At 36.8% G+C, this 22,774-nt stretch overlaps 1 protein-coding gene across 7 annotated transcripts in view; it reads left to right on the forward strand.

Annotated features, from left to right (window-relative positions):
- The first annotated feature begins 5,162 nt into the window (after positions 1–5,162).
- Positions 5,163–22,774, forward strand: part of LOC106875157 (uncharacterized) — a 32,241-nt gene continuing 14,629 nt past the window's right edge. The window contains exons 1-6 of one of the 7 annotated variants that reach the window (XM_089347829.1): positions 6,038–6,260; positions 9,329–9,593; positions 13,317–13,455; positions 16,155–16,320; positions 19,918–20,160; positions 20,925–21,129. In XM_089347829.1, coding sequence (XP_089203955.1) covers positions 16,155–16,320; positions 19,918–20,160; positions 20,925–21,129 — 614 coding nt within the window. In that variant the 5' untranslated portion in view covers positions 6,038–6,260; positions 9,329–9,593; positions 13,317–13,455. Of the gene's footprint in view, positions 6,261–6,775; positions 8,387–9,328; positions 9,594–13,316; positions 13,456–16,154; positions 16,321–19,917; positions 20,161–20,924; positions 21,130–22,774 lie in introns of those variants that run through there. The other 6 variants (XM_052965643.2, XM_052965644.2, XM_014923173.3 and 3 more) reach the window with 6 other exon arrangements.

Raw genomic sequence — 22,774 nt, forward strand, 5'->3', positions numbered from 1 at the left:
TTAATTGTACTTCTCATCATTTTATAATAATTTTTTACTATACAATTATACAGCTCATATGATGTGTGTGTGTGTTTGTGCCCATTATTCATATGAAGACTGCTCTGGTTTACATCCATCTATCCATCATGAAAGAGATGTCATTTATGTGTGGGTTAGCTAAAGGAAAATCTGCATGAACAAATTTTGTACAGCCTCTGCAATCATGGAAAAGTGAACATTATGGTGATTGTGGTGACGGTGGCAGTGGACAACAAGCTTCAACATGATTTTTATTTACCAAATTTCACTCACAATGCATTAGTCAAACTAAGGCTTTGAAGAAGACACTTGCCCAGTGATGCGTTGTAAAATCAAACTCAAATCTATGTGTTTGTGAAGCAAAATTCTTAATCACATCACTCTAGTTTATCTGCATTCACCATTTCAAACCCAATGCACAATTACAGGACTAATGAACCCAGTGTGTATGTGTAAAATTTTCAGTCCAATGCACATGGGCAAGGATTTCAAGCACAGTGTGCATGTTCAATATTTCAAAGAATGCAATATCAAAGGAAGGCTAACTGGGAAGATAGTTTTTTGTGTGTGGCTGATGCTTAGGAGCAATAAACACTGAAAATGTGCAGAGAACAACTTCTGCCACATTCCAGGGAGAAAAACTAGAAGTAGTTGACAGCTTCCGTTACCTAGGTGACCAAGTCAGTAGCAGGGGTGGGTGCACAGAAAGTGTAGCTGCTAGAATAAGAATAGCCTGGGCAAAGTTTAGAGAGCTCTTACCTCTGCTGGTGACAAAGGGCCTCTCACTCAGAGTAACAGGTAGACTGTATGATGCATGTGTACGAACAGCCATGCTACATGGTAGTGAAACATGGGCCGTGACTGCTGAAGACATGCGTAAGCTTGCAAGGAATGAAACCAGTATGCTCCGCTGGATGTGTAATGTCAGTGTGCAATATCGACAGTGTATGTACCTTGAGAGAAAAGTTGGACCTAAGAAGCATCAGATGTGATGTGCAAGAGAGACGACTGCACTGGTATGGTCATGTGGTGAGAATGGATGAGGATAGCTGTGTGAAAAAGTGCCACATCCTTGCGGTTGAGGGAACCTGTGTAAGAGGTAGACCCAGGAAGACCTGGGATGAGGTGGTGAAGCATGACCTTCGAACATTAGGCCTCACCGAGGTAATGACTAATGACCGAGACCTTTGGAAATATGCTGTGCTTGAGAAGACCCGGCAAGCCAAGTGAGACAATAACCCGTGGCCTATGCCAGGGGTGAAACCAGCCCACTTATGCGTACCTTTCCTTCACTGGACACTAAACTCTGCTTGTGAAGACCTGTTGAGGCAAGTGAAATCAAAATCAAATTCAATGACTGGTACCTGTGCCGGTGGAGCACTAAGAGCACCATCTGAGCATGATCGTTGTCAGAGCAGCTGACCAGCTTCCGTGCCAGTGGCACGTAAAAAGCACCATTTGTGTGTGATCGTTACCAGCGTTGCCTTACTGGCAATTGTGAAAAAATATTTGCCAGTTGCCAGCGCCGCTGGACTGGCTCCTGTGCAGGTGGCACGTAAAAGACACCATTTGAGCGTGGCCATTGCCAGTACTGCCTGACTGGCTCTCATGCCAGTAGCACGTAAAAGTACCCACTACACTCTCGGAGTGGTTGGCGTTAGGAAGGGCATCCAGCTGTAGTAACTCTGCCAGATCAGATTGGAGCCTGGTGCAGCCATCTGGTTTGCCAGTCCTCAGTCAAATCGTCCAACCCATGCTAGCATGGAAAGTGGACGTTAAACGATGATGATGATGATGATCATCATCATCATCATAATTTAACGTCTGTTTACCATGCTGGCATGGGTTGGATGGTTTCACAGGAGCTGGCAAGCCAGAAAACTACACCATACTTCACTGTCTGTTTTGATGTGGTTTCTACAGCTGGATACCTAACACAAACCATCGGAATCTCATAAGTGATTTGTTTTATAGAGTAATAAATTCATTGACTTAGTTTTCACAAGCATGTGACATACATATAAGAAGCTATTACTGTTTAGCCCTAAGATAGCTCTGAGCATGGAGACCAGTAACCAAAGGCATTCAAGCCATAATCATCCTATCTATTTTTCTTTTTTTTTAGTCATTACTTATCTTAGCATTATCCAATGTGTCCATTTTTTAAGACAATGCACTTTGTAATCTTATGTTTTTTAGCTATTCTTAATATCAGATAAGCTGTATGTTTTGAAAATAACCACATTTAGATTTGTCTGAGTTTCCAAGTATTTTATTTATCAACCTTGCTAACTTAACAGATGAAAATACAATAAATTAATCCTTTAGCATTTAAACTGGCCATATCAGGCCCAAATATTCCACATGTTTCATGCTCAAACTTTACCTCTTACACCTACGCTACACAATGTCATTTTTAAAATAAGCAATCACATTATCAAAGTCTTGAAGCTACATGATTAATTCAAAATATTGTGAATCAATAAGCATAATATTTGACTGAGTAATTTGAAGGATAAAGGGTTAACAAATTAATGCTGTGAAAGTGGTACAGGGCATATGAATCATTGCAGATCATGAATATTCATTGGATGACACTACTGGTTAAGGCTTGTGAATAGGAAGATGAGAAAATTAGAGGCTACTATACAGGAAAAAAAATCACTGACACTTATAAATCTTGAATTAGCTCAACTTTAAATAACTATTGGCCCAGAAGGTTCTAAAATCTGTTTGGCAGGAAAATTTGCAGACTTCTTTTGAAGTTACAGCCAAATAAGTCAATCAGAGCTGATTGGTCAAACCATATTTGTGTAGGTGTTAATATCTTTTATGGCAACTCTTTTCCTTTTTGTGATTCTAGACTGGGAAAATATTAAAAGCTATTGTTTGAACCTTAGCCAAGTTCTCATTACAACATTATGGTCTGGTTTCAAAGAGATTTGGTTATCATTTTTGGCTTGAGCCACCATGTACAGGTTTCCTTGCTGCTTGCATAGAGAGTCACTACAAGTGATGAACTGTGTCGGAGTCAGTAAGATGGGAAATATAGACTAAAAGGTGTATAAAGTAAAAACTAACATATTGGGAACAAGCAAGAATGGAGCCTCTATAAGATTACATAACCTGTTAGAAATAGCAGCCAACCCTCAATCAACCCTATTGTCTTTAAAAGCAATATTTGTTTGAGTGTAAAAATTACCAGTATGAGGGGGAGAAAGAGAGAAGGAAAGACAGACAGACAGAACATTTTAGAAATTGTCTTTAAAAGTTCATCAACATTGGCAATACAAATTCTTTTCAGGGATCAAATAGCCATAGATATGTTCTCGCAACTCATTGAAGTTGCAAAAGATCTAACCAAAACATTGAACTGTTCTTTTTTCTTCTCTCTAGCTTTTGCATTCTTATATTTCATTTATTCTTTTGTATAGGGTTATATACCTTTCTCAGTCTATCATGGCTTACTAGCCTTACACCGACGTTTGAACTTATTAAATGATTAAATAACGGAAAGGTACATTTGATAATGTAGGCTTAAATATGCCCTCCGGTATTGGGTAGTTTTTAAGCAGTTTTAGTTGTTTGTATTACAAATTCTTCTTCATTATCATCATCATTATTTCATGTCCATTTTCCATGTTGTCATGGGTTGGACAGTTTGACAGGAGTTGATCAGCTGAAGAGCTGCTCGGGTTCTGTCTGTTTTGGCATGGTTTCTATAGCTGGATGCCCCTCCTAACGCCACCCACTTTACAGAGTGTACTGGGTGCTTTCTACTTGACACCAACACCCATGAACCTGTAAGAATAGGATCACTCAGCTGAAGAGGGACACTAGGAATATGTACTTTTACTTAGCTTGATGTGTTTTCTCAAGCACAGCAAGCGATCAGAAGTTTTGGCCCCTTGTCACCACCTCTCTGAGGCCCAACATCTAGAGATCCTTTTTCACCACCTCATCCCATGTCTTCCTGGGTCTACCCTTCCCACATATTCCCTCCACAATTAGAGATCAGTACTTCTTGATGCAGCTGTCCTCATTCATACGCATGCTACAAACTCAAGTTAACAAATCTGGTTGTTGAACTGAGTCAGATGTGAATGCTACACCTATCCTCTGTTCTCATGTCAGTTCTCTTCTACAATCTGATTTGTTTCTGAGTTAGCTAATTTCAAGCTTGACTGATTTGCAATCAATAACTTTTGATTTATCAGTCAATGAATTTGATGTACAGTTATTGAGCATTATTGGATAGATTGTTTTTTTCATTTGTTCTGTGGAAAGCAGTTTTCATTCTGGACAGTATAAATGCACATCCTATAAAGTAAAAGCTTTCCCAGCTTTGAGAGACAAGGCAGAGTTATAGCAAATTGCTTTTCAACCAGTTGATATAATTTTTTATATCATTTAAGGAAAAGAGACTATTTTCATATTTGTTAAAGAGAACTGAATCGACAATCTTTAAAAGGTTATCCATGGTGCTGTTTCTTCAATGAAAATAGTTTTATTCGTTTACTGAATATATTTTTGTTGGTAGTAAATTTAGACGCAATGTTTTTTTATAATTTTTTTTTGTTCTTAAATATGTATTATGTAATGTCATCTTCAGCCCACACTTTTGTAATTTCAGACCACATTAGTTTATCATAATAACCTGTCGCTGTATCTCTCAGACTTAATAAAAATTGACTCACTGTATCATTTTCATCTGGCTTCATGAGTATGATACTGTTCAAGTTGGTTAATGAATTTATCAAAGACATCTGCAGAATTCTTATTAATAATGTATTTCATAAAAGGATTTCTGAAGACTAAAAATTGTTGTAATCTATAATTTTAGGAAGTCAAGATCTAACAGTGGTCTCTACCATAATCAAGATCCAACTATATATTTCACCGTTTAGACATTATTAACTAAATTAAAAATATCGTTTCACCCATCATTTATAAGTGGTGAGCATGCATGCATCTGAGACTCTCCTAATCTCATAATTCTGTCAACTATAGAATATCCAATACTACGTTTTCAATTCGAATGATGCCCAGGTACATAAATTAGATGTCCCAGGAATTTTTCGAAGGGAGAGCATAAGGTCAGAAGGGAATAAATTTCCAGGAGAAAAGAGCGTAATAACATTATTTAGAAGAGCGCATTTCTTTTCTTAAATTCCCCCCCCCCCCTCGGTTCCGCTCCTGAAATATAATTCTTCAACACTTGAAGTTTATTGACAAATATATTTTGTTTGCATTTGTAATAACATTTTCATTCTAGGAAAAAAAAAATCAAACAACACACAATACCAATGATTTTATTATTGAATACATTTTGCTTGGATATTCAGCCCACATATCATCAGATGACAACAATAAGCTTTCGTGTGTTGCAAGACAATATCCACCAAAAAAAAAAAAAAGGAATCGTTGTAGAATCACTGGATCAACATTGTACTTCCCGTGACACATCACTTAAATCTCCACAACTTGTCTCTTATCACCAATGCTTGCAGGGTGTTTTTCAAAATACTCTGCGTATACCAAAACTGCAGTTTGTTACCTTCAAAGAGAAATCGAAATGGTTGCAGCGCCATACGGCATCACCCAACTCACGATTGTCCGTACTCTCTACAAAGGCGGATAAGACGAATTTTCTTTAGTAGTGTGGCCCGTCTAATGATGCGGGTCACCTGTATAGTTAACCAGGTGATACACAAAGGAGTCATACCCAATGACTGGTGTGGCAGTACCTAAGTCAACTGCTACAAAGGTAAAGGTGACACTTTAGATACAAATAATTACAGAGGTATCATGCTTTCTGTTATAAAAGTCTAAGTTCACTTATTAGAATATGGGAAAACTACGAAAGCTCTCTGTTATAAAAGTTGGTAAAAGCTCGCTTTTTCTTTTTATAAATTTTAGAATATGGTAAAACGAAGACAATCTCGAAAGCATTCTTGAGAAAATAGAAATGCGACATTAGAAGTATAATCTACAAAAGGAAGTTAACTCCCTTGAAAGATTTCTCGTAAACGACCAACGAAGAATAATTAAAATAAAGCGAAAACGTTTTTTTGTTTTAAGTATACTTCGTAAAGATGTTTTAACGGTGATTCTTTATTATCTCCTATGAACTTGATCATTGTCTTTTCTACTGTATGACAATGACATCTATCATTATGAAACCACTTGTAACACATATGGCTATTGCTATCCCTGCTACATTTCCCATCCCAGTCACGGTAATGTCAAAACCTTCCTTGTTCAGAACTGAATATCCCTTCAAATCCTTTTCGTTTTTTCATAAATTATGTATTTCAAAATGAATGAGTGTATTATTATCATTTTTTATTTGCTTCCTTTAGTCTACGAGGTCCTAAATAGTTCCCAATCGATCGAGTTTATTTTTAAAAATTAAAATACAAAAGGCTACCAACAACCAATTTAAAACCTACACCAATACATAAGCTCCATCTTTAATCATAAACAACTAAAATGCCTTCTTGCAAATTTCCTGAAAAAATAACTAAATGTGTGATCTGTAGTAAAGTCTCAAATGACATGGTAAAAGTATGTGTGTGTGTTTTTATTAACGTATGAAAACAAACAAATGTATATATAATGTATGTATATTAGAAAATATAGGCTAAGAAAGACAGCAGTTGTAGATAAGACGAAGCTAGATTAAAGCTTGATTAAAAGTGTGGAGGGATCTTATTCTGTGAGCGAGAATCTCGTGGATGTTAAAATGTTCAACGAGAGTGTCAGACTGAACTAGTCAATATCAACGCTGAATTTATTTGTGTGGGTAATCAAACCCTCTTCTTACCTCGTAATAGATCCAACTGTGCGTTTGGTTTTTTTAAAACCCTTAACACTTGGAGTATTTAGGTAGCATATATCAAACGGTATCAAAAGTAAGCTTTATTCCATCTTTGTTGCTAATGAACGATTTACATTGTTTAGCCACTCTGTGTGTCACCTAGTTTCTGTGACCCTAGGAACGCACCTGTTCCTGTCCGACTACTATTAAAACTACTGTTACACATTATAACCTTCACCAAATTATGATTCTTTTTTACTTTAGTTCTTTCTACATAAAATATACTATACATCTCTTTTAAGATTTATGTCTATCCTAGGCTGTACATTATATATATATATATGTGTGTGTGTATATGTATATATTGTATGTTTTCGATCTGCACTTCGAATCGATGGACAATAGCTAAGCCAAGCCAATCCAAGCCAAGCCGCATCTTCAACATTTTGCAAACCTCCATTTTCATCCCAATTTTTGTCCAGCCTTCTTTGTATATTTTTTTTTTTCGTGAGAATATCAAATTTAACTCTATCCTTTCTCTTATTTCCCATTAAAGCCAAAATTTTCATCACAAATCAATAGTTTGGGCCATGTCATCATCGTTTGCTTCTTCAGTTAATGATAATGTTTGTAAACATTGTGTCTTTGTAGCATGAAGCTTCAAAATAGATAATCATATTTAATATAAAATTGATACTAGAATGTACATATATTAATAACGTGTGTGATCGTATGTCATGGTGTTTTTAAAGTATCTCTATTGATATGAGTGTGCAGGATGAGCATGTATTGCTATGTTAAGTTAATTCGAACTGTACCGGAGTGAAAGTTCATTGCTTTAAACTAGAATTACATCATTCTGCCAAATTCAAATCTAGAAACATACAACTTAAGAGTTATTTATATCCGAGTTGTATAAAATTGGACGCTACTTCAGAAAAGTCTCCTCTCGAGAAATAAACGTTTGTTTTCGTTCCAATCAAAGATATTCTTATTTTCTATCAATAAGTATTTTTTTTTTCATTATTTATTGACGCTTTAGGTAAACTTAATTTCAGCTATTTTGTTACTTAATTCAGAAGAATTGTAGATTCGCCATAGTAAATTCATATTTATTTAAGGTTATTTGTATATATAATACCAAGATATTTATTATGTATACATTTTAGCAAAATCGTGGTTTGTGTATTGAAATTAACGGATTGATGGTCTGACCGTTAGTGTTTATACTCAAGTGAACCTAGATAGAGCAAACCTATGATTTGAAACATTTCTGCCATAATCGTCTCATCTTTTTAGAGTACCTAAGTCTACGTTATCCAATGTATCCTTGTTTAAGGCAGTAAGTGTATGATTTGAGAAATTTGGTCGCTATCTCTAGCAGCTCGAACGAGAACACGGACTGTTGTTGGTTTTAATATCTGTGGCTGTAAATTGAGGCGGGGTGTCTAGTTAACATTGACATATTTAGGGTTATTCTGTTTTGCACAGTTAATAATTAAGGTGTCGAATAATATATTATTTCTCGATCTATATTGAATAGAGGTGATAATTGTTCTTTTTTTATATTAATTATCTAAATCAGTTCTTTAAATTTGGTATTATCTGAAATTTTATGTTATCAAATTAATTGCATTGCCTTTTTGCAAGGAAGCAATTAAATCATGATGATGTTTTCAATAGGGGTTTAGATGTCAGAATGACCACCACAATCACCAGCTAATGGTGGACACACTCATTACTTGCATCAAATTTCTCCAATACTGGGTATCTGATAGAGAGAATTTAAAAAGGGTCCTGGATCCTATGTATACATATGCAACACTTGTCTCAGACATCAACAAATGGCAGATACATTATGCAGTTTTATATTGCTCACATAAATTACTGAAAAAAAGGCAGCAAACCTCCTTTGATGATATATGTAACTGGCATACAGGGATAAGAGAAGGGGTTACTGCTTTCTAAGCAGCCAGCTTTGGGATAGTTGAGAGATTATAAAAATACCAGTAATGATATATTCATACTAAAAAGGGTTCATAGTCCAGTCTCAGGGAATTTTATGAACTCTGTATCTGTCTTTATGTATCCGGTAATCCATAAGTGTAAAGGAGCATTGCATTATTGCGTATATAGGTCAAGTTAACCTGTCAAAATCGATCTCTCTTTCTCTCTCTGAGCCATGCCCATGGAAGATATTAAACTCAACTTACAAGTTAATGAAATACTTGTAAATTATACAGAGGTGTCACAGTCTAAAGCATTGAGTTGCACCATCTCATTGTATCTATTTACTCCAGTCAACTTGAGCATCTACTGTTTAAGTGCTTTTGGTCATGGTTACTACAAAATATCACTGGGTAGATACAAATTATGGATCATTCATCCAGAATACTTGTAGAACTAAAGAATTAACTAAGATAACCTTACTAAATTAATAAGTATCTATTATGACTTAAATTTCTTTCTTTTTTTTTCATTTTACAGATGTTGATACATGTAACAACTCAACAGCAATGTTGCTTCCAGAATATGTGCCATCAATGGTATTTTGTGTGTTGATTGTGTAAGCAGTTCTTTGATAAAACTCTTAGCTTACACAAAGATATCTATCTGCATCTTTTGAACGGTTAACTAAACATCCATTTATGTCTTTGCTGGATTTTATAAACATAATATCTACAAAATCAAAATCATCCTTGCTAACAGGATTTTACACGTGGATTATTGAAGTAAAACAGTGATTTCCAAGGTAGGTTTATACAATGAATGCAATAGATTTGGCATAATTTGAAGTGAGGGTGTTGTCGTTGTTGTTGTTGTTGTTTAAGCCCAGATCAACTTTGATCAAGCAGACCTATGATAGAAGCCATCTCATCATTTTACGAGCATCTAGAACAACTTTGTCCAATGTGTCCTTTTCCAATTAGCAGCATCATTATCATCATCATTTTAACATCCACTTTTCTATGCTTGCATGGGTCAGACAAAATCTGTTGAAGCAGATTTTCTATGGCTGGATGCTATTCCTGTTGCTAACCCTCATCTGTTTCCAAACAAGCTTCTATTTTCTTAGTCCTTCAAATATGAACAACACAATGGCCAGGCATGTTTTTATAGAAGATTACAAATAAACAACATAGTTTGTTTACAATTAGTGCATGATGTCACGGACACACACACACACACACATGTATGTATGTACATATTTAAATATATCATCATCATTACTTTTATGTCCATTTTCCCATGCTTGCATAGGTTGGATGAGTCCTCTCCAACACAGCATCCCATTACTTGTTGCATTCATGATTGAGCAGAAATGGTGAAGGCAAAAATCACAAAAGAGATGACAAACAATCCCTTTTGTGAGATTTGCCTTCACCACTTCTGCTCAAGTCTCCCTTAGACTTCCTCTTTCATTGAATCCATCCACATGAATTTCCTGGCACTTCTTCACCCATGTCTCATTTTGCCACATTCATTACTCGTCCATACCAGTGTAACTGTCACTCTTAACTGCACTTTTGTATTCAGTTTTTCTCCCACTTCATCTATGCCTTGTTCATGAATAGCAACGTTACACATCCAGTGAGTCATGCTTGTTTTTGTTCTTTCCAACCTTTACATATCCTTTGCATTCAGTGCTTACACCTCACAACCTCGCAGCATCACAATTTGTATGCATGCATCATACAATCTACTTTTCACTTGGAGATAATTCCCCTTGTCAGCAGAGGTAACGGCTCCTAGAATAAGTCCTGAGGTCAATTTGTTCAACTAAAGACAGTGCTCCAGTATGGCCACAGTCAAATGAGTGAAACTAGTAAAAGAATAAAACCAAAAAATTCATTGTCTGTCTGCCTTTGATTCCACTACACTTCTTGTGCACCCAGAGATCATGTAGGGTACAGTGTTTGAAGTTTCTACCTTCTCTTTTTCTGCATATCAAGCACAGCTATTTCCTTGACACTATCATTGTCCTGTCTTCTTTCCTGTTTACTAAAATTATAGCCTCCATTAAGTTTATTCTGAGGTTTCTTGATTCTAGCTTCTTCCACAGATTCTGTTATAAGAACTAGGTCATCAGTATATAGGAGTTCCTATGGGCATCAAGTCTTAAACTTGACTGTTATGGCTAGGAAGACTGTAATAAATAGGAGGAGGTGGACTGAGAACCAAGCCCTGATGGATATTTGTTTGCTCTCCATATTCATTGCTGAACTCATTGCCAACTCTCACTTGACTTACTGTATCTCTCTACATGGCTTGCACTGCTTTTACCAATTATTTTTCAGTTCCTAGTTTTCTTGGTGACCACCAGATTATTGATTATGATATTCTATTAAAGATCTCTAGATCAACAAATGCTGGGTGGAGAGGATTCCTCTTGACCAGGAAGTTCACTTGCAGTTGTCTCTGTGTAGAGAGCATCTGTGGTACTCTGACTTGAGTCAAATCTGAACTGCATCTCTTCTAAGTGGAATTTATCTCCTGTCAGTTGTGCTAAAACTTGGCTCATCAGTTTGGTACCTCAAGAATTGTTGCTTTCTAGTGCATTTCCTTTCCTATGCTGTTATATCCTGTGTAACTTTGTTGATTATGTAAATGAGTAGCTCAAGCCTATACCTCTTAATATTTTAGTATCTCAGCAACTATACAGCTGCCTTCTTTGATATCATATCGTTAATGGCCATTTTGTCCATGTAACTATCACCTCAATAAATTGTCTTTCAGTTTGGTAAACTTAAGATCTTCTTTTCACATATTTTCCACATTAAACAATCTCTTGTAGTGATGTCTCCGAGCATCTCTCTTCTCATTAACAGCTAAGGAAGGTGTACTGCTCTCATTTTGGATACACTTTTCCCCAACAATATTTTGATTCACCATTATACAGAGTGTTTCAAAAAATTTGATATCATTTGAGATGTAAATATCACAGAAATACATAGTCAAAGCAAATGAAACTAAGCAGGCTTAATGTTGAGCAGCAGAAGATTTATTCCTCCAAATTTGAATGAGAAATTCAAAGATATGTAGATTCCATGAAAGATTTCACAAATGTTCAATATGTGCACTGCCTGAGACATGGCACACATCAAGTTGGTAGTTCAGCTACTCTCTAACACGCTGCAGCATGTCTTGGGTAACAGGCTCCAGTGCAGTGGTGATTCTTTGCTTGAGTTCCTCTAGGTTTGCAGGAAGAGGGGGAATATAGACCAGGCCCTTCACATAGCCCCAAGTTTGCACTTTTGCTTGTCATCTGCTGTTATGGGCCTGAACAAGCTGCAGCTTGTAAGGTTTCATTAGCAAGCATTTCCTCAGGACATGCCAAACTGTCATTGGAGGAATCTGGGTTTCCAGACTTGTTCTTCTTATGGACTTCTTGGGGCTTTGCAAGAGTTTTTGGTGAACCTGCTCGACTGTCTCATCCGATGTTAGTGGTCATCCAGATCCTTTTGCCCTGCACAGACAGCCTTCCTCTTTGAATTTTTTGTGCCATGTCCAAATCTGCATTGCCATTGGTGACTTTAGAGAATCTCTCACCAATACACACTGTACAGTCTTGTTCGACTGTGTTCAAGCATGCTCCAACACACAAAACGCTTTTTCTCTTCAAGTGAATGACATTTCTATACCTGAAAAGATAAATATATCAAACATTAAACATAAAATTTTGACCTGTTTCTACACATGCTGTTAAAATTTGAAGTCATTTGAACAAGAACTGGCTAAATTATTAGATTGTGAAATGATATCAAATTTCTCGAAACACCCTGTACATTGTTTTAGTAAGTCAGAGAACCATCTCTGATCCTCCCAGTACTAAATACCAGCAAGCCTCCTCCTTTCAGCCTCTTTCTGCATTATATACATTCATCACCTAGCTTCACTTTTAGCATCATGATATTCCTCTTTGCTGCTCCTTTTATTCTGTTTTTTCCAGGTTGTCATATCTTTTATGACTCTACCCAAGTTTGTGTTCCACCATTGTTATGTTTGGTGTTGTTCATGCCTTGTTTCAGTCATAGATTTGGTCTGTAACTTTCAATAAGTTATCCATAGAAACTACCATTTGTTCTTTCTCATCTTCTCTTCATTGTACACATCCTCTAGTATTGCGCTTAACATAGAAGGATGTTTCAACTTTTACAGCTTCCTTCTTTAGACTGGTTTTTGTCTCTTAGTCTGTTTAACTCTTATCCTGCAGCCACTACTATGTTCTTTCCTCCTCTTGAAGACTGTACCGCCCAACATAAACTACTGATTACCAGTAGTTATGTTGAGTGGTACATCCTTCAAGAGGAAATGACATAGTATCTGCAACCATTTGTCAGTGAAAATGATGTCTATCTGGCTTGCATGTTCATCTGATTGGAAGGTGCCAAGTTACAATTGGTTGGTTCATTTGGATCGTTGAATTCCAGAATTCTTGATGCAGTTTTCACTTCTACCATATACTCCAATGTAGCTATTATGATGCTGCCCATCATGTCTATTGAAGTACCAACCAAGATAATACTGTCACTATCATATGTTAGTGAAGTGGTATGCAAGAGTATCTTATAGAAGCAGTCCTTTTGTTCATCAGTTAAAAGTGGCCATGAAACGTGCGTAGTCTTTCATTTACTTTCGTTTTTATAAATTTACTAAACTGATTAAAATTTTTAGTCTAATATTTTATAGATTTTATGGATTACAAATTTTCTCTTGGATTTTTTTAGATTTTTAAATTAGTATTTTGTATAGTACACTTTTCTTGATGGTGTCTGATCTCCTCCATTGTTTGGGTTGCATCTTGGTGGTTCTTCTCTAAATTATTAAAATATTTTTCATTATATAATTCAATTTGATATTATAAAATTGTATATCCTTGTAAGTTCAGATTTTGTAATTCCCTAACATTATAATATACATGTGTGTATATATATATATATATATATATATTTCGTGTTGCAAGACAGTGTAGGAGAGAGAATAGTGATGTTGTAGGAGAGAAATGTGTTCGCATGGATGATGGTACGCTTGCATTAAATGAGGATGCAAAGAAAGAGGTCTGGAGATGCCACTACGATAGATTGCTTAATAAAGAGAATGAATGGGAGAAAGAGAGCCTGCCGTATGTCGACCCAATAGAAGGACCAGCTATCCGAGTTGATAGTACCAGGGTAGATAAAGCAATTAAGAGTATGAAGACCGGGAAAGCCCCCGGCCCATCAGGAATCACTGCAGTGATGCTCAAAATATCTGGCAGTGTTGGCTATAGCCTAGTCACCCGTCTTACGAACCAGGTGATACACGAAGGAGTCATACCCAATGACTGGTGTAGCAGCATCATAGTCAACTGCTACAAAGGTAAAGGTGACGCTTTAGATAGAAATAATTACAGAGGCATCAAGCTGTTAGATCAGGTTATGAAAGTTACAGAGAGGGTCATAGCCCAACTAATTAGGGAGCGAATCAATTTAGATGAGATGCAGTTTGGGTTCGTGCCAGGTAAAAGCACTACTGATGCCTTATTTCTAGTGAGACAGTTGCAGGAGAAATACCTAGCTAAGGATAAACCTCTGTACCTGGCTTTCGTTGACATGGAGAAAGCCTTTGACAGGGTCCCCCGATCCCTTATCTGGTGGTCAATGAGGAAACTTGGGATAGAAGAATGGTTAGTGAGAGCTGTGCGAGCCATGTACAGAGATGCTGCCAGTAAGGTGAGGGTTGGAAATGAGTACAGCAATGAATTCCGGGTAGAGGTAGGGGTCCACCAAGGTTCCGTCCTCAGCCCCCTCTTATTTACCATAGTCCTCCAGGCAATCACAGAGGAGTTCAAGACAGGTTGCCCCTGGGAGCTCCTCTATGCTGATGACCTTGCCCTAATTGCGGAGTCACTATCAGAACTAGAGGAGAAGTTTCAGGTGTGGAAGCAAGGTCTAGAATTGAAGGGCCTTAGAGTCAACCTAGCTAAAACCAAAATCCTAATAAGTAGGAAGGTAGATAAAACACAAACCCCTTCAAGTAGATGGCCCTGCTCAGTATGTAGAAAAGGAGTAGGTAGTAACTCTATAAGATGTACCCGGTGCAAGCTATGGACACATAAGAGGTGCAGCAACATCAAAGGCAGGTTAACTAGCAAGTTAGTTTTTGTTTGTGGCAGATGTTCAGGTGCAATAAAGACTGCAAACAAACAGGAAACAACTTCTATCTCATTCCAGGGTGAAAAACTAGAGGTAGTCGATAGCTTCCGCTATCTGGGCGACCAAGTTAGTAGTGGGGTGGGTGCGCTGAAAGTGTAGCTGCTAGAATAAGAATAGCCTGGGCAAAGTTTAGAGAGCTCTTTCCCCTGCTGGCGACAAAGGGACTCTCACTCAGAGTAAAAGGCAGACTGTATGACGCATGCGTACGAACAACCATGCTACATGGCAGTGAAACATGGGCTGTAACTGCTGAGGACATATGTAAGCTCGCAAGGAATGAAGCCAGTATGCTCCGTTGGATGTGTAATGTCAATGTGAATACCCGTCAGAGTGTAAGTATCTTGAGAGAAAAGCTGAACATTAGAAGCATCAGTTGTGGCGTGCAAGAGAGACGATTGCGCTGGTATGGACATGTGGTGAGAATGGAGGAGGATAGCTGCGTGAAAAAGTGCCACACCCTAACAGTTGAGGGAACCCGTGGAAGAGGTAGGCCCAGGAAGACCTGGGCTGAGGTGGTGAGGCAAGACCTTTGTACATTGGGCCTCACCGAGGCGATGACTACTGACCGAGACCTTTGGAAATGTGCTGTGCGTGAGAAGACCCGGCAAGCCAAGTAAGATCGTTGCCAGTGCCCCTGGACTGGTTCTTGTGCGGGTGGCACATGAGATGCACCATTTTGAGCGTGGCCGTTGCCAGTACCGCCTGACTGGCTCCTGTAGGATTTTCGAGCGAGATCGTTGCCAGTGCCCCTGGACTGGCTTGTGCGGGTGGCACATAAAAGACACCATTTCGAGCGTGGCCGTTTTCGTGCGGGTGACACGTAAAAGCACCCACTACACTCTCTGAGTGGTTGGCGTTAGGAAGGGCATCCAGCTGTAGAAACTCTGCCAAATCAGACTGGAGCCTGGTGTTGCCATCCGGTTTCACCAGTCCTCAGTCAAATCGTCCAACCCATGCTAGCATGGAAAGCGGACGTTAAACGATGATGATGATATATATATATAAGGTACAGCTATTTTGGGGACCATCTTCCTTGTTTTTGCTGTTTAGATGTTCTCATTAATTTAGGTTTATTCTGAACTTTTTCTCATTATGTTGTCCAATTCTTCGTCTTCTAGATGACTACGGAATACTGTCGACAAATGCTACGGGTTGTTGTGGCCCAAATCTGCCAACATCTAGGATGGCATTCTACCAATTCCACTCCACTTGAAGTTCTTACTGATGTGACAGAGCGATATATTCTTGATGTTAGTAAACTAACTCACCAGTATGCTGAACAGTGTAAGTTTTTATTTTTTGTTGTTTGTTTTGTTATTCTGGAGGAATATTTTTTGAATATTTGTTGAGTTGATGGTGATTAAATATCAAATGTATGAAACTAGAACAAAATGAAGCATGTTTTTTTCAAGTTATGATCTGATCTCCATTTATACAATATACACTCATTAACATGTAAACAGAACACATGTGACAGATTATTCGGATCAAGAAAACTCTGCAAGTGTTCATAGGTTTTTAAAGAAGATTGTCTAAAATTCATATATGACATACATTTATAATATGAGTAAATAAGGGAGCTTCTATTTAGTTGCTTCACATGCTAGAAACCACAGCCAAATCTCCCTCACCTCATATCTTCCAGTCTTAAAATGAGAAAGGAACATAATTTGATGTCCGTTGTCCATGCTGGCATGGGTTGAACATTTTGACTGGGCTGGCACGCTGGAAGGCTGCACCAGGATACAGTCTGATTTGGCGTGATTTTCTATGGCTGGATGCCCTTCCTAACACCAACCACTCCAAGAGTGTAATGGGTGCTTTTACGTGCCACTGGCACAGCACCAGTATCTATCTGGACTGTGATTTTGCTCAGCTTGATGGGTCTTCTTCTCAAGCACGACATAATGCCAGAGGTCTTGGTCATTGCCTCCGTGAGGCCCAACACTCGAAAGACGTACAATAATGTAGTCTTAGACATATATGCTTTAAACAAAGATGAGATGATCAGGGCTTGAATACTTTTATTCATTGGTCTGCTTAACAGAAGCTGGGGGATAAAGAACCAACATTTATAATAAGATGTGATATACATTTATTGCAGATTTTCTCTGTAATAGTTTTTGATTGAATTATTGCCTATAATAATTGGTTAGAAACTATCTCTGGAATATGTTCAAATGTTTCTGAACATGATGTGGATGTATATTAAGTTTGTTCATAAGGTGAAAGGAGAGCAAGATATCTTTATTTTTAAGAGTGCTGCATGAAATTTTATTCAAGAACTGCTGGAGTTGAAAGGGGGGGGGGGGCATGAATTAAGTGAGCCTAAAGAATATAACAAAGATTGAAGTATTAAATATTGTTAGTAACCCAAACCTGAACTCAATAGCATAGAAATGGCCACAATTAATATTTTCAAAAGTAATATATTGGAATTCAATGTTAGACTGGTGAAATCCCATTATAATAAACATCAATACAAAGATGAGAAAGAAAAAGGGAGGGAGAGAAAGAGAGACAAAAAATTTAGGGAGAGTTGATGATGTTTTATTAAAGGTAGCAGTGGGAATAATAATAAGAGAGAGAACGAGTGGGTATGTCAGAGAGAAAGGGACTGAATACTGAACGAACATACTGAACACTGATGATAATGGGGTGATAGTAATAGTATGAGCTGTGGTTGTGATAGAGGCAGAGGTGGTGGTGGTGGTAGCCGAGGCATTCAGGGATGACAGTGAGAGTAAGTGATGTGAAAGACAGTGGTAATGGTGGTGTACAAAGTGGTAATGGTACTGTACAAAGTTTATTTATATTTACAGTGATGCAGCAATTTTTATTATTTAAATCTTGTAATCCTTTACAAAACTTAATGTTTACATTATTTTACAACCCGGTGACAAGTAATCACTGATGTTAGTGTGTGTTCATTAAAAAGATTTGTCCCATCCTGCTATGATGATATTTAAATTGATGACATTGTTAGTGAGTCTGATGATAATGAAGCTGAGGCAAACAATGATGAGTCTGACGTGTTGACAAGGCTGAGGTTGAAAACGTCAAATATGAGGGGAAAAAATCCTGTATATATGCAGACATGACTGTTTGCTTCCTGGCAACATGGTTTCAGGTTCAATCCCACTGCATGGCATCTTGAGTAATTCTTTTCTATTATAACCCTGAACCAACCAAAGCCTTGTGAATGAATGTGCTAGATAGAAAGTGAAAGAAGCTCATCAAATGTGTGTATGTATATATATACTACATAAGTAATATTTTTATAAACAAGTTACAGAGTTCGGTCAGTTGTTTATATTTAAAAATTGTCACTTCAAATCGGAGAATAAATATCATTATGATATATGTAATATACAGTTATATATATAACAATCAATAATATGTATGAAGAAAATCATATCTTTATTTTAAATCACACCTTAAGAATCTAACAATTGTTTCAATTGCATTAACATATATATATATATATATATATATATATATATATATACACATCATCATCATCATTGTTTAATGTCCACCTTCCATGCTAGCATTATGTATATTCATATGTACACATATAAATATACACATAATATTATTATGTCAATACATTATCAAGGTAATCCAAATTGGTGAAATTCTAACTGAAGATCTGAAAAAATTTTAGTTGTTAAAAATCGCTAACAAAAAAACACCAAATTTAACTTTAGATATTCATTAGTTATAGATATTCATTACGTAGAATTATTTTCTGTAGTTTTTTTTCTTTAGTTATCTATTAAGCATAACGTAGAATTCTTGTCTGCAATTTTTGTTCTTTAGATATCCAGTGACATCATCAATTTTAATGGATAAATATACCCATTTTCTATGTTAGGATTTTTTTTATGTAGATTTCAAATTGTCAAAAAAATATGGAATTAGTATGATATTTTTTATATCTTATTTTTATAAACTAAATTAGCTATTCATTGACATTGTTCTTAGTTGAATGAATGAATGTCTAAAGTTAAATTTGGTTTGTTGGTTTTTAACAGCTAAAATTTTTTCTGATGTTCAGTTAGAATTTAACCAATTTGGGTTACCTTGATGATGTTGTGTTGACATAAATTTTCATACATATTACTATTAACTTTGATAATATTATGTATGTATATGTGTGTGTGTGTGTGAATATATATATGTATGTATATGTTAATGCAATTGAAACAATTGTTGGATTCTTAAGGTGTGATCTAAAATAAAGATATGATTTTCTTTGTACATGTTATTCATAGTTGTTAATACTCTGAATTTTTTTAAATTCTGCATAAGAATTGTTGAATTTATCTGTCATACATGAGGATTTACATGAGATTTGTATTGTACATACATTTATCGGTATCTTCTTGGAAATTTAACCTTATTCTTTTATACTGAGTGCTTAGTTTATATCTGCCAGGATTTTTTTAACCCCTTTTTTTCTTTTATATAGATATGTTTGTGTGTGTGTGTGTGTGTGTGTGTGTGTGTGTGTGTGTGTGTGTACATATATGTATGTATATGTGTGTGTTTGTATCTCTTTGTCTTGAAATAGCTTTATGGTTGTAAAGGAGCACCACTGTCATAGAAGCAGTGTTGTTCACGTCCAGTCTTCTGGTGATGGCAAAATATTACCTTGCTTGGAAACAGGTGAAGGTTGGCAACAGGAAGGGGATCCAGCCATAGAAAATCTTCTTCAGTGAATTCTTTTTGACCTATGCTGGCATGAAAAGCAATGATAATAACAAAGATATTTTTGTGTGTGTATGTGTGTGTGTGTGTGTGTGTGCATGTGCGCACGTGCGTGTGGGCATGTGTGTTAAGAACTGATTGATGGATTTCTAAATATTACTATTTCAGATGGACGCACAAAAGTGAATTTGAATGATTTAGGTTTGGCCTTCCGTACAATGGACATTAGTATAAGTGAATTAGAAGACTACATCAAACATGTTGATGCTTTTCCATTTGAGAAAGAATTAGTGGTGTTTCCAAAGCCCAAAAAAACCAAGTTAGGATTTCCTAACCCAAAGAGCCGTGAAATTTACCATCGAGAAGAACATATTCCTCATTACTTGCCTTATATGTTTCCTGGTATGGAAGGTAAGAGACTTTTTATAAAGTTGTTTGCTATTCTCTTATTTAGATTCTTTTTAAATATCTCTTTTACAAGTTTTACATTCAGTTTTACATACAAGCATTTTTGGAATGATTTAAAATTTGAATTATTGAAAATTGTTAAGGCATGTGTTTCTTTATAAGTTGATGCCTTTTCTGCTGTTGTCCATTCAAGATTTGAACCCAAAACCTTATAATTGTGGGCCCAATACTCTAACCACTAGACCTCATGTTTTTATAACTGGACAGATTTTTACATAAAGCTGCTTGTGCAAATGAAAGTGATGTGTATGTTTTGGAATCAAGGTTTCCTTCTTCCTTTGATATACACCTCTTGTAGCAGCAGGAATTTTATCCTTTCACAATTTTAAATTGCAAAGAAAACTATGGACCTGTTTAGAATTGAAGGGAATTTCTGCTATATGCTGTTTGTAGTAGTTGGATTGGTAGTGCAGAACACAATGGCATTAGAGTCTTGCTTTCATCATCATCAACTTTAAAAACATGTAGAAGCACCATCATATAAGACAGTTGGATTGTAACCATTCTATAGACATGTCCAACCAATGCCAGCCTACCATGATGCTGCTTCTACATGTTTTTATATTTCTAATGATGTTTAGTTTTAAAATAGTTTTAAAAAGATATTTGTTCTTCATGTATTATAAATGCATCTACAACAGTAAATAAACAATCCAATTTAATGTAATACTTCTTGTTTTTGATACAATAGCATTTCTATCTTTCAGATGAAGTTGAGGCTGAAGAGGAAGTATCTCCTCCTCCATCAGAAACTCCAGCAGCTCAGGCTGGAAACACAACTCCAGTATCGCTTCCCAACTCTCAAGAAGCAAAAACTAGTGAAAGCCTTTCTGAGACAAGTCCAAACTTAAGACCTGGTGAGAAAAGGCTCCTTAACAGTCCAACAGATGGACAGGTGTATAAAAGACAAAGGTAAGGAAAAGTTACAAATATTTCTTTCACTAAAATGTTTAGGGCATTTTAAATTCTAAACTCAATTGAATAAGCATTTTTGGTATTGTTTACTGAAATTTATGTTAGTTTTCATAAAAACGACTATTATTTCCACCTACATTCATCCAAGAATATCTATGTATCAAGTTTGTTTTTAAATGGCCACTTTGTGTCAGCTGCACATGTAGCAAAAGTAATTTAGTAGTGTAACATACTCAAAATCTCCAATGGGAGAAGGAGAATCTGCCTACTGTGGATCCAACAGAGGAACCAGCAATTTGAATAAGCAGTAGCATGGTAGATAAAGCCATGAAGGATAGGAAAACCAGGAAAGCCCCTGGCCTATCAGGAATCACTGTTGAGATGCTTAAAATATCTGGCAGTGTGAGTTATGGTCTAATCACCCGTATAGTTAATCAAGTTATTCACAAGGGAGTCATACCCCATGACTGGTGAAGCAGCTACAAAGGTATGCCTTAGACAAAAATAATTACAGAGGTATCAAATTATTAGATCAGGCAGTGAAAGTTATGGAGAGGGTCATAGCCCAACTAATTAGGAAGAGAACTTAGTCTAGATGAGATGCAATTTGGTTTTGTGCCAAGGAGAAGCACCACTGATGCTATATTTCTAGTAAGGAAGTTGCAGGAGAAGTACCGAGCCAAAAATAAACCCCTGTACTTGGCTTTTGTTGACATGGAGAAAACCTTCAACAAGGTCTCCTGCTCCCTTATCTGGTGGTCAATGTGGAAAGTAGGGATAGATGAGAGCTGTACAAGCCATGTACAGGAATGCTATCAATAAGGTGAAGGTTGGCAATGAATTCAGAATACAGATAGGGGTTCACCAAGGGTCAGTCCTTAGCTCCCTCTTGTCCATCATAGTCCTCTAGGCAATAACAAAGGAATTTAAGTCAGGCTGCTCTTGGGAGCTCCTCTATGCTGAATCACTACCAGAACTAGAGAAGAAATTTCAGGTGTGGAAGCAAAGTCTAGAAGTTAATTTAGCAAAAACCAAAACCTTTAGTGAGTGGGAAAGCAGACAAATCACAAATTCCTTCTCAATATGCAGAAAAGGCATAGGCAGAAATTCTATAAGATGTACCCAATACAAGCTATGGACACATAAGAAGTGCAGCAATATCAGAGGAAGGTTAACAAGGAAAATAACAGATGCACAGGTACAATTAACACTGGAAATATACAGAAAATAAACTCCATCAAATACCAGGTGGGTTACCTAGAAGTAGTTGATAGCTTCTGTCGTCTAGGTGACCAAGTCAGCTGTTGAGATCAATGTTCCGAGACTGTAGCTGCTAGAATAAGAATAGGCTGGGTAAAGTTCAGAGAGCTCCTACCTCTGTTGGTAACTAAGAGCCTTTCCTTCAGAGTAGAAGGAAGATTGTATGATGCCTATATGTGAACAGCCATGCTACATGGCTGTGACTGCTGAGAACATGTGTGGAAATAAAGCAAGCATGATTCGTTGGATGTGCAATTTCAGTGTGCATGTATGACAGAATATAAGCATCTTGAGAGAAAAACTGGACATAAGAGGCATCAGATGTGATGTGCAAGAGACAACTGTGCTGGTTTGGTCATGTGATACATATGAACGAGGACAG

The sequence above is a fragment of the Octopus bimaculoides genome, chromosome 2 (assembly GCF_046866305.1).
Source record: "Octopus bimaculoides isolate indiv1 chromosome 2, ASM4686630v1, whole genome shotgun sequence".
Lineage (NCBI taxonomy): Eukaryota > Metazoa > Mollusca > Cephalopoda > Octopoda > Octopodidae > Octopus > Octopus bimaculoides.